The sequence below is a fragment of the Populus euphratica genome, unplaced genomic scaffold, assembly GCF_000495115.2.
Source record: "Populus euphratica unplaced genomic scaffold, PopEup_1.0 scaffold2.1, whole genome shotgun sequence".
Taxonomy (NCBI): Eukaryota; Viridiplantae; Streptophyta; class Magnoliopsida; order Malpighiales; family Salicaceae; genus Populus; species Populus euphratica.
This window is the reverse complement of record NW_011499846.1, coordinates 3,024,620-3,037,619: the sequence shown is the minus strand read 5'-3', so window position 1 is coordinate 3,037,619 and position 13,000 is coordinate 3,024,620. Positions and strand designations below refer to the sequence as shown.

The 13,000-nt window shown below is 35.4% G+C and overlaps 2 protein-coding genes across 2 annotated transcripts in view; both read right to left on the bottom strand.

Moving 5' to 3' along the window:
• Positions 1-1,187, bottom strand: part of LOC105131813 (GATA transcription factor 2-like) — a 1,593-nt gene extending 406 nt beyond the window's left edge. The window contains exons 1-2 of the mRNA XM_011034981.1: positions 519-1,187; positions 11-416 (exon numbers count right to left, since the gene is read on the bottom strand). Coding sequence (XP_011033283.1) covers positions 11-416; positions 519-752 — 640 coding nt within the window. The 5' untranslated portion in view covers positions 753-1,187. The remainder of the gene's footprint in view (positions 1-10; positions 417-518) is intronic.
• Positions 1,188-7,420: 6,233 nt separating this feature from the next.
• Positions 7,421-12,992, bottom strand: LOC105131806 (T-complex protein 1 subunit alpha). The gene is made up of 17 exons (XM_011034968.1): positions 12,875-12,992; positions 12,714-12,778; positions 12,164-12,253; positions 11,959-12,045; positions 11,782-11,841; positions 11,592-11,642; positions 11,194-11,289; positions 10,484-10,549; positions 10,038-10,255; positions 9,730-9,826; positions 9,383-9,469; positions 9,083-9,217; positions 8,813-8,917; positions 8,581-8,709; positions 8,381-8,484; positions 7,956-8,046; positions 7,421-7,861 (listed from the first exon to the last, which is right to left on the bottom strand). Exons 1-17 carry the CDS (start codon positions 12,945-12,947, stop codon positions 7,775-7,777), a joined length of 1,641 nt encoding a protein of 546 aa, XP_011033270.1. The 5' UTR covers positions 12,948-12,992; the 3' UTR covers positions 7,421-7,774.
• Between the last annotated feature and the right edge of the window lie 8 nt (positions 12,993-13,000).

The window sequence follows — 13,000 nt, the reverse complement described above, 5'->3', positions numbered from 1 at the left end:
TCCAAATGCCGAGTCAACACAAAAGTCGGACTCGCTGCGGGTCGATATTCTGGTACAAGCCGACCCGACTTATACCTGACTCCACAGGCATTGCATAGCGTTTTTGGACCCAGCGGACCCGTCCTCCACTGAGGAGTCTTCTCCGACGCGCAGTGCGTGCACCTCCGCACTGTCCCCTCCTCCGCCGTAGAATGCGGCGCTCCATTGTTTTCCTTCTTCAATCTCGATTTACCGGTCACCGCAGTTTCGAGCTCTGGCGAGGAGGACGTCGCGGTGGTGGTGGTGGCTCGTGAGCGTTTGCTGCGAGGTTTGTTGCAAAGCGACGTGTCGGTTGGGATGTTAATGATGCTCGGAAAGTCGGAGAACGAGTCCTCCACGAATTGCGATAGCCACTCCAGTTCTGCCACGTCATCGGTCTGCGCAAAAAAAATAAAAAAAAGACATCATTATAAAAACATTTCAGCAAAATTATATTGTTATATATAGTTTAATTAAAAAAGTGACGAGTAGTGGCCTACTGGGACTGAGAGATGGTCAGTGAAGTCAGTCGAAAGAGAAGAAGGGTTATTAATATAGGTGGAGGAGGGGAAGTGGTGGTGATGAATGGAGGGGGTTTCAGGTGGAGGAAGGTGGTGGTGGTCGATGGAGGAGGAGGGTGAGGAGAGGAGGTCGTCATTAGAGAAGTCTAAAAGGTCATCAATGTGGAAATAATCAGGTGCAGTAGTGGTAGACAATCCTCCATAGACATCCATTTTTGGTGTTTTGATTGACGCGGGCTTAATTTTCTCTACCTCTAACTCTTTCCTTTTGTAGAAGAAAGACAAGCGAGGAAGAGAGAAACCCAGAAGAGAGATTAGCCAGAGAAAACTGGAGATGGGTTGCTCTCTCTCTCTCTCTCTCTCTCTCTCTGTCTCTGTCTCTGAGGGGTGCAAGATGGCAGAGAGAGTGGAGGAATTTTAAAGGGTGAGGTAAGAGTGGAGTTTTTCATGCAACGATGGACACATGGATACACATGCTGGCTTGACTAATGTGAAGGTACGGTGGTTAATGCATTTATGCTGCCTCTAGGCAGGCTTTTTAATTATTTTAGTTTATGAGCTGACTTGATTATGGTGTAATGCCAGTTATGGGTGGCATTAGTCTCTGTGATTATATAATTAATTAGTTACTTAAATATAAGCACTGAAAACAATGGTCACTGATTGGCCAAATGAATAGCCAAAAATAAAAAATTAATATTTTGGTTTTTCTTTGTTTGTTTTGCATATTCCAATGGAGAAACCAAACAAAATGTTAAAATGCCTTTTCTCTTCCACAAATGCTATTTCTACATATCTTTTTAAAGAGCCAAAACCAACAAAGTGGGACCACTAAAAAAATAGACCAATTAAATGTAGACATGTAGAAAAAAAATAACATTAAACAATATTAAGAAATAATAAAACACTTATTTTTTTCACTCCAATATAAATGACTCTTCAAATAGCTTTTTTTCATTGGAATAGATATGGTAAAATAAACTATATTTATACTATTCAAAATGCTATTTTATCAATTTAGCTTTTCAAAATAGCATTTTGGATTGGAAATGCTCTAAGTAGTGTTGCCATTGAGGCTTAGGCTGTAGTTTTTGCTCAAAATATGGTGGCATGTACAGTTTTAACTGCGAATGCCATTCTGTGAGCTGACTTAATTATGGTGTAGTGGTGTTTTCGAGTGGATTTTTATTTAGGACTAAGATATACAATATTGTAGGTGAGATTTTATTTTTTTATTTTATTTTATTTTATTATAAGCTTAAATAATACTATTTAATGGGGTGGTGTATTGCCATCACTTTTAAATCTAGCTAAATCTTTAATCTAATTAAAAGAAAACCATTCACCTTGCTTGAGATTAGAGGGTTCATGAAATTTTTAATTTTCGCTCGTGTTAGTATTAAATAAACATTCTGGAGCAAACATGAAACGCATCGTTTTAATCATATGGATGCCTCCCCTCTCCAGCTTAGAAGGATACTTACCAATTGAGAAATGGGGAATGGATCCAAGTGCACCTACAAGAAGAGTCCAAGAAAATAAAGAAACCAGCGAGTTCCTTTCCCTTCCTGTTTTTTTACTATATAAATATAAATATGTGATGTAAATTATTTTTTAAAATATTTGTTATTTAAAAATATATTAAATTAATTTTTTTATTTTTGATATTAATACATTAAAATTATTAATAAAAACTGAAAAAAAATATTAATTTATTTTTTAAAAATAAATATATTTTTAAAAAACAAAAAAAAAAACAAAAACTTTATCGTGGCAATTATATTTTCTGTGTTCACTCCAACTCCCTTGTTGCTTATCTTATTATTAATCACCGGTTATTCATGTACCTTTCTTGCGTCGGCTATAGAATTTACGAGGCCATACTATGAGTACAACAACGTACGTACGTGTAATTTTACTTCATTAAACGTTTATTGTCGGGGATTTAGAAGTAATCATATACAACGACAATAACAAGCTATATTTTACTACGAGGTGTTGGAAGCGGTTGAATCATGTTTTATAATTTTAAATTAGTTTTTTTACTGATAATAAATAGTCTTAATGTTTCGTGTCAATATAAATTTTACAAATTAAAAAATATATAATTTTAATATATTTTCAAATAAAAAAATATTTAAAAAAACAAAAAAAACATAACCTTAATGTCCTTTCTTCTAAAAAGCAAATACAATTTAATTAAAAATCATTTGCTACCAACCACTGCTATTTTTTGAAACAATATCCCGTGAACAATCTCAGGAATTTGAAGTCTGCAACAAATGTTGGAGATTGCAGCACATGCATGCATTACGTTCTCCATGCTATGTTAACGATTATGTTGCACTAAACAATCGACTACGCATAAATTCGACTACATTTTCAGAGCTCTCAAAAATCTGTCACTGCCCCAGAGTTGCAGAGTTGACTGGACTCAACAGATGAAACAAGAAGTAACCCTGTGGTGCCTGCTTCAAATTGAATAGGAGCTCTTAACGAAGCAACCGAGCCTGTGTCCATTGCGGTTGTGTTCAGCTTTATGGATGCCTACGCCGTCATGCCAGTCCTGTCTTTCCCAACCACGTCCATTTTCATCAAAATAGTTTGACCTATTCTCCCTTTTGATCTTAATATTCCAATTTCGATCCTTGTCTTCCCTTGGCCCCCGGTTCTTAAAAAGGAGGATCCCCCTTTTAAATTATGTTTCGAATTTCCCTTGAGCTACTAGCTTTAGGATAGAATCGCATGAGCTGGGGGAGCTAACTCGGAGGCAAACCAATGTGGATTTCATCTATACCAGGGAAGTTTAGCTCCTAAATATTTATTCATTAGAAAATGGAGAAAAAGAGAGGATACTCTATATATTTAAGTGTTTGATGGGAAGGAGTCATTGGAAGTTTCTGGAATTAGCATGGGAAATTTAAAATATACCAACAAAGTGAAATATTGATGTTTTATCTAGATAAAAAAAGGTTTGGAAAACCTCTAATTTAACCCCTGGATTGTATAGATCTCGCAAGTTGACCCTTGTGAAAAATAGTTCGTCAAATCTACCCTATATGACATTTCATCAATTGAGTTTCAACTCAATTTATTTAATTTGTAAAGTAACTGTGACGAGTTCACCTCATTAGGTTCAATCTAACCAAGCCAAATCAACAAAATACAATGATTATGCAGTAAATTTGACAAAATCTTTTCGCCAGAACTATTCGCAAAATTGACAACAAAAAAGGGACTAAATTAGGTTGTTTCTTTTTTCTTCCAAACAGTGTTCAGACATGACCACCAAAGCCTACACAAACAAATAATTAGGAGGATTTGTTTTTGTAAAATTATCAAATTAAACATAAAAATTTAGTAGAATAATTAATATTGTTTCAAACTTTTCTAGTTAAATATTACAATTTAATTATGTTGTGATTTATGAACATGATGCTTGTTTAAAATTTTTATTTTTATATATAATAAGATGATTATCATGTTTTAGAATAGCGATATTCAATCTTTAAATATCTTATTTTTGAAAATAACATGGCTAAATTTTATTCTTTCATCTCAACAATAAATTAGTTACCTAGTTTAATTTAATTGTATTAATCAATTAATTGTTTCACACAAAAACAACAAATTTTTCAAGTTTTTCTTCATAATATGTTTTATGAATTGAAATATATATTTATCCAACTTGTAGATTAAAAAATAAACTCAAATTAAAATATCAAAAAGTTATTATTTATAAAATAAAAAATAATTCTAAATTGTCGGGTGTAAGTCTGCCATAAATAAATAAATATTTGCCACAAATAGATTATATGAATGACATAATAGATGTATTTATGGATTAATGAAACATGTCTAAGTCTAAGAAAAGATTAAGTCGCGTCAACCATAATAATAATTTAAAAAAATTATAATTTTTTATTCAACTGCTGAATCGTGTTTAAATTTTTATAAGATTTTTTAAAAATTATTTTATCTATAATAGTCACTACACACACCATCAAATTTTTAAATATAAAATTTTTAGTGGAGACTATCTAATCTTGGCAATTTTTATTTTTTTTTATTTTTTTTGGAATTGATTGACCGATATTAAAACAGAAATAATACAGTTTATATATATCACTCTTCAAAAGCTGATGAAACTATCCTATTTCATTAATACTTTTTACTCTAAGTATGAATATACCAATATTTTTAATTTTGTATGTGAATTGCCCAATTTATCTAACTAGAATCAATATCCTGACAACTGCAACCAGCTAGCACCGTCTTTGTCTAGGATTTGAAGTGGGGGTGATGTGTTATGAGAATTATTCGATTTTGAAATTGTCGAATTCTTTGAATGACTTTGGTATTCTAGTTAGTATAAAAAAAAAAATAAAGTGCATACGTGTCAGAATAAATTACATACGTGCAGGATCAGCACTAATCTAGCCTTGCCATGAGCAAGATTATTGATTGGCACTAAACTAAAGATTATTTCTCGTGTCCTATCGAGTCCCTCGAGCTTGGGTTTCGATAAAATACCGAGTGTTCGTCTGCCTGCATGTGGAGGCTAGAAGACTTAATTTGCAGCCAACTTTTGATTTGTTTTGAGCTCAGACATGCATGCGAGTCGGTCTTGTCCCCTTCCAAGCAGAAGTGATCACAGAAATTTTTTGCAATTTGTTACATGATGGCAATAAAACAACGACATGCACAGTTCTTTCGACTCTAATTTGAAAAAAAAATAAGACAATTGTAGTTTCAGCTGCTTTCTCTTTTCTAATTTGGCATAGAACCTGACATTGACATAGATTTGAGCTCCTTCCATGGATTCTTTCTTCTTTCTTAACCTCCACACAAAATTTGCTAGCCCCGTTTCCTACAACTAATGCTTGACTGCCTCCATGGAACCTTGATTTTGAGTTTTCAATATCAAGTAAGTGATTCCTTGATTTTTTATTTTTTTTGACGATAATGCAAGCCCATTTTAAAATAATCAAGAGACAATCTAGCCCTGAATCACAACTCTTCTTGCATAAATTGTCTCTTTGTCTATTATAGCACTGCCACACAGAACCAGTAGTTGGAGATCCATGTTTATACTATAGAAAAAGTCAGAATAAGAAATACTTAACAAGGCGTTGGCATTGATGGGAGGAGACCTTGAATCACGTGACATGATAAGGAGCGTTGATCCCACAGCAAAGGCAAATGCACGTGGATGATCATGTGCTTCTGTATATAATATAAGTTCATCATGGTTTGTATAAGGCAATCCCTACTTGTAATCTGACAATGTCGAGTGTGATAAATAGAAAAATTAAAGATAAATCACTAATTTATCTTTAATTTTCACATTAAATATCATTATTATTAAACTTAATTTAACATGTTAATCCATCTATAATCCAGGCTAGTTTAAAAAAAATCAACTCAAAATTGATTTAGTCTAACTCAGTTAATTGGCATAATCCAGTCTAATTCAAGATTAATAATTAAAAAAATCATTAGCCAAGATTAACCAATCAAAATATAATGCGAATACCATTCCAGCTCCAATTTTATCAGTACTTTCTTGATTAATTTTCTGCAATGCAAATACAAAGCTACGTCATGATGTATTTTCAAATACCGAAGGCAACCATTCTAGAAAAAGCATGGAAAACAACGAATTTAGTGCGTATCATCTTTACATGTAGCATCACACAGCAATTTATAAGAACGCAGTGGAGAATTTTTCAATTATGTATCTTAATCAAAATTAGCTGTCCAGATCCCAAAGGAAAATTGCAGCCAGAAAGGGACTCCATGTGTGGCGTCACTTAGAGTACATTGATGAACTCACATGAACCCTTGTCGGTGGATATGGGGCGTGACTTCCTTAAATAAAATATAGGAAGCATAATGCATAAACCTCATTCGAAAACAACTCAAAAAAGAAAAAAAAAAGAAGATAATTGATTCCTGAAGTTGCTACTTATTAGATCACCCAAATCAATTGTTTTATTAAAATAATGTTATTTTCTCCTTTTTTTTTTACTAGATGCTACCCAATTGAGTTTATCATGTCAATTAGGTTGTTGTTAACTGAATTTTAATGGATAAATATCTTATCTAATTTAATTAAACATGTAGCTAGGATTAAACTCCAGATTAAAGATCAACCTATCCCTCCTAAATATATTTAAAAATTCTTTTCAACGAACGAATGATTCCCTTGACAGAAACGTGATCAGATGGCAAATTTTTTTGCTGACGAACAGCTGGACACGAGAATCTAGCGACTATCATAATCACCTTTAATTGGTGCTGGGTTTTTTAGTTCAAATAAAAGAAAGTGCTGCTGATAAATGTCAGTAATATAACAGAGGTGGTCACGTGAATGAGCGAAGTAAGTAGCAAAACAACGCACGTGGAGGCCTTTATTATTTAGACGAGATGGATTCTAAATGATAATGCCGCGCGCAAGGGTGGGCTCTTTCAGTATTACTTGCCGATCCTTTATTTGAACATTGGTCAAGCCAGTAGTCGCAAGCTTATTCAAAACCAACATCGCATTTCACTCCACTGGCAAGACTTACAAAGGTCTTGAGATTTATGATAAAATAAATGGGCTGGAAGACCATGTGAACTCGTCTTGTTCAAGAGACAGGCTTCAACATCACATTTCACTCAAGCTGTGGTGACGAAGAGCAGAAGAGGCATGGCGACTGCCAGCGAAAACAATGAAAGGGGTAACGGAGAAGAGAGGAGATCAAAGACAGTTTTGCAGAGGATATGCAGACTCTAAAAATAAGATTTGCGTATTCTAATAGTTGTTGAAAGACCTGCTCAAGGCTTTCTTTTCTTTCCTTCTTTTTTCAGACAACAAATCGTCAAGATGCACGAAGTCAGAGACAATGTAAAAGAGCTCCAGCTTATCATAAGCCACAATCATCAGTCAACACCTTTCAAATACAGAACAGGTTCCAAGGTCCAAAGGACCTTCGGCTACATCTAAGCCTACAGCACTACACCTTCAGAGTAAGAGTAGAGACTAGGTTGCCACAAAACCAGCACAAATAAATTCAAGGGCGATAACAAGGAACCAAATGCAAACAGACCCCTTTCAGTGCCATGCCAATTACAAACAACACAGAACCCATCGCCCACAACCCCCTTATCCTCTCTCCATAGACAGGAAAATTTTAAGAAAATAAAGGAAACCGAGAAAAATGATATGTGGATCTTCAACTAGACTGTCCCTATTGCTCATCATTCTGACTCTCATCTTTGACAAGCTTGATCATGTCATCAATCCGAAGAATAGTTATTGCTGCTTCAGTGGCAAACTAGCAAACAAGAGAAACCATTAGAATTTTGTGGTGTAGCTTAATGGCAAAGACTTCACTTTCGACATATTACTTGCATTTCCACAATTGTTACCTGAATTATCTTCACTTTGCTCATGGCAGGCTCGATTACTCCAGCCTCTAAGTTGTTGCGAACAGTCCCCTTTAAAAGATCTAGGCCCATGCTGCAAGAATGCCATAAAGATTCAGCAAGCAAGCACCCCATAACTATAAAAAAGCAAAGGTGCAACAAAGGGAAAATAAAACAAAAATCTAACTTTTCTACGGATTTCTTTCTCCATTAATGGAAGAGGACATCATATGCAATTACCTAAGCTGACAATAATGTGATTGAAGATCTAAATTTAACCCCTAACCCATCCCCTCTCCATGCCTATAGAAGTGGGGTGAGGATGAAGGGAACAAATAAGTGAACCAGAGAATACTGCTCTCAACATTCTCACACTAGACTTCGCTAGAAAACAGAAAATATATCTGATAGAATAAAACTAAGAAAACCTGGACAACTGCTTTTTATCAGCCTTTGTTTGAGCTGTGTGGTGGTAAGCGCGTAGTTTAGCAACTAACTCGGTGGCATCCTTAGCAGCATTGACAGCAAGCACCTGTACTAACAGAAGTCAGCATTTCTACAGAAGAAGTTCCCCATTGGAGGCGTTAGGAAATTGATTTTCTTATAGTAGCAATAATCAATGCCACACCTTTGGTATAATTAATAAAGATTCAGCAAACTCAGCAATTGCCAACTGTTCTCTTGATCCCAGAGTTGTAGCAAGGTACTCCAAATACACAGATAAGGCAGACTCAACTGCCCCTCCTCCTGCTACTACCTGCAATGGCAATGCCAGGGCTAGGCTTTCATTTTTCAAGTGCCTAGCTTTTATGACTACTAAGCAGAATTCAAAGATGTGATTAGAAAGAATCCAAATTTACCGTATTAGATTCAAGTGTCCTCTTAACAATAGACAAGGCGTCATGAAGTGCCCTCTCCATCTCATCAAGCATATAATCATTTGCACCTCGGAGAACCAAGGAGACCTAGGTAAAAATAATAAACCAATAAATCAGACAGCTTGTTAAAGAGGGATCATGTTTTCCATTTCCCCTGTACAACAATCTATGTTAATCAGAGCTCCAAGGATTTAGTATAGGCCATGCATAAATAACCCTTCAAGTTCAAAAGGCTTAAGTGGAATCACATACTGCACTTGTATTTTTTGTCCCCTTAATCATAATGACATCATCATCAGCAATTCGCTCCTCTACAACTTCATCAGCATATCCCAGAAATGATGGCTCAAATGTTTCCTCTCCTTCCATATCAGCAAATGTTGAAACCTATGGACCAACCAACCAGTGAGAGCACAGGGTCAACAAGATACTATTGGTATTAAACAGCATACTCGGAGTGGCTGAATGATCTTTCTTTGAAGGACAAACAACCAATAACTATACATGTAAGATATTGACTGGAATGATTACTGAAAGAGCAGAAGAACATACCAAGGTTGCACCAGTCGCCTTGGCGACATGGCGCATATCCTCCTTCCGAACACGTCTCACAGCAATAGCCCCAGCCTCCACAAAATACTGAAATAAATAGTAGTGAAATTACATTAACAAACAAAAAGGTAAATAATTACCAGATGGGAGTAGCACACAGATTTACAAGCATATAAATCTAGGTAGTGAATATCTGCTGAGCCCATTATGGGCAGATTAATCTATCAGACAACATACAGCTCCCAGAAACTTGACAATATCAGAATAAAGTAAAGCACAACACAGTGATTAGATAACAGTTGTAACAATGCTGACAGCATTGGGAAGCACAATTCACAAATGCTTACCTTAAGGGCCATGTCATCAATTCCTTTTGTAGTTAATACAACATTTGCTCCAGCTTTCAAGAGTTTCTCAATGCGTTCCTTTGTCATATCAGCTTCTCTGTGAAGAAACAGGTAACATCAAGTCCATGTTAATACAAGAATAAACAAATAAATACATGACATTATCATTATCATTATTATTTTGATTGCCAACAACAAACAGCAGGGTTAAAAAATCAATTACACAACTCCATAGATCAATTACCAAAGCAAACTGGATATTGTAGTACATCTATTAACAAAGCAGCTGAAGTCTATAATCTAATTACCTTTGACGGATTTTATCAAGCTCCCTAGGATCAGTGACCAAGACTTGTACACCCAATTGCATCTTTGTCTTCTGAAGATTGAAGTCAAGGCACGCAACTCTTGCAGGTGCGACTTTCATAAGCATTCCTTGAGCAGCACGGCCGGAATTTAGAGCATATCCATTCAAAAGGTAGCTATCCTTCACACTCTTGCCGTGAGCTTTCAAAATATTGATGCCCTAAGAAATCAAAACAAGCAACTGGACATTACAACCATCACTAAGCAATGCAGATTGGCTTAGGGGAAGGAACATAAAAATCAACCGGTTTCATAAAACAATGTACAAACAGGAAGCTCAATGTAACGATTAGCAACATCACATATTGTCTGCATGCATTATAAGATCCAATTACAAGATATAAAGAGTCCTGCACAACCAACTTATAGTACAATAAAAACTACTGACCTTGATGGGGTATCTGACTTCCCCTCTTACATTGGTCATCTTTACTGATTGTACAGCATCAACAACCTATAACAAAATGCCATTTATATATATGTCAAGGTAAAGACATTAATTTAGCAGGCCTTTTATCTTGTCTAAGCCAGCATAACATTGAAAACAAAGTGTTCTGTCAGTTGTCCTTTCCAGAAAGTACTATACAAAGCAAGGCCAAAACTAAAAAAATCTATGAGCAGGCATTTCAAAATCAACCATGCACAATTAGACAAATTAAGTTGCAAAGAAATTTAACATAATAACAAGAGGGAGTTTTTTCACATGCTTCCACCCAAAAACAAGAAAAAAAGGAAGAAAAAAATTGCTAAAGGAAGGACCAGCAAACAAAAAAGACACTGGCTGCAGTAAAATCCAATGTTTAATGGAACTATCAAATGCTGCAAACTAGAGAAGTTATTCTGACAGAAGACAGCAAAGTAGAATGGCCAAAGTAGGAACACATTAGCTGCAACAGAAGGTCTCCATTTATCTTTTAACCCAGAGTGTTAATCCATGTCAAGGCACTATGGATTTTGGACATACAAAAGCCTAGCACACCCAACTGGTTTCGGGCAGATGAAACCATACAGCTCTTTAATATATAATATAAACTCATTAACAAGTATAAGTTTTGATCAATGTATAATTCTCAGAAGAGCTCAAAAAATCAAGCATACCAAATTAGCAAAGAAGTCACTGTCACCGCCTATCAGCTTTGAGGACATACTTGTCTTGGCACAGTTTACCAGAGAGTCTTTTCCAAGCTTTTCAACCTGAAAAAATCACAGAACCATGTAATTAAGAACATGACATAGAGGACAGATTGCCCAGTGCATGCTGTACCAGTTGGAATATAATGCATCAAATTCCATAACCAAAAAATGAAAAAATAAACACAGAAATTCTATTAAATGCTCACATGTTAAGAATGAACAGTGTTTCATCTATTCCATGTTGTGTGGTAAGTGTAACACAACTTATATTGCTGATGCATCAATATTCAAATCAACACTATTTGTGCAATTCTCACTGCTCTTTAATTAAAAAAAAAACAATATTGAAGGGAAAGCATTACCTTCACTGCCAATTTTTCTTCAACATATTTGCATGCTTCCCTCATAGCAAGCTGTCCAGATTAGACACAAACAAATACAGGTGCAATGTCAGTAATAGACACAGGCAGAGATAAGATATAGTAGCTCTTGGTGTTTGCACAAATAGATACACTTTAAGAATGCTATTCATGTAGGAAAACAATCACTTACTCTATATCCACTGATTATAGAAGTAGGGTGAATCCCATTCCTCACTAGATCATTTGCTCTCTGCAAAAGAATATCATCCAATCATGTACTTCAACAACATCATCCCTCCTTTACATTATAACACCCAAGAATAACTTCATTGGAAAAAAAATGAAAGGGTCTGCTAGCTGCAATTACCTTAAGCAACTCTGAAGCTACAATAACAACTGAAGTCGTCCCATCTCCAACTTCTCGGTCTTGAAGCTCAGCCAACTCCACAAGCACCTGTGAAGCTCAAAATTGTAAATATTAAACAAACATGACAAGGGTCATTAAACAAAGCAGTAACTTCATACACGTTAAGATATAAAAAAAGAGCAGAATGTGGACTATATCCATCCACCTTAGCAGCCGGGTGCTCTACTTCTAACATCTTAAGAATAGTCGCACCATCATTGGTAATCGTTACATCTCCAATATCATCCACCAGCATCTGCAATGGCCCAATCATCAACAAAATAAAACACCAAGTAAGTATTCCATCCGCTAAAAACTGTATAGATTAAAAACACAGTAACAAATTTATTCATTGGTGCAACTTTTTCCAGTGACCTCAACAGCTAATTTATTTCATAAAATTGGCAACTCATTTTTTACAGTTCACCCCAACGAAGTTGAATAGCATCCATCAGCAATGAATAAATGCAGGGAAGATTAGAAAACTTTATTTTGCACGAAACTAAAAATGGATAGAAATGCTGTTGTAAAATTAGACTAAAATTAATCTATTTTATATAATTTTCTACCAAATTCGATGTCAGTTTCAATTTCAATAATAGAAAAACAAACAAATTATATGTTTAGGTTTACAAAAATAGCAGCAGAGGCAACAGCAGAAGTTAAAAGCCAAAAACACAATAAAGTAATAGAAATGAAGAGAAATGCGATCATACCTTGTCGAGGCCAACAGGACCGAGGGAGGATTTAACAATATTGGCGACTGCTTGACAAGCCATCACTGTAAATCGCCAAAAAAATTAAAAATCGTCAGTGGAGTGCAGTTTAGTGACGAATAATATAGTGGTTGTTAGCTAAAAAGAGAGAGAGAGAGTACCGTTTTGAGTGCGAACGTCCTGGCCGGACTGTCTATCGCCGAGAATATCAAGTGTCTGAGCAGCGATTGACATATTGGTGGAAAAAATGAAACCCTAGATCGGATCTGTTAGTGAGTAGGGGAAGA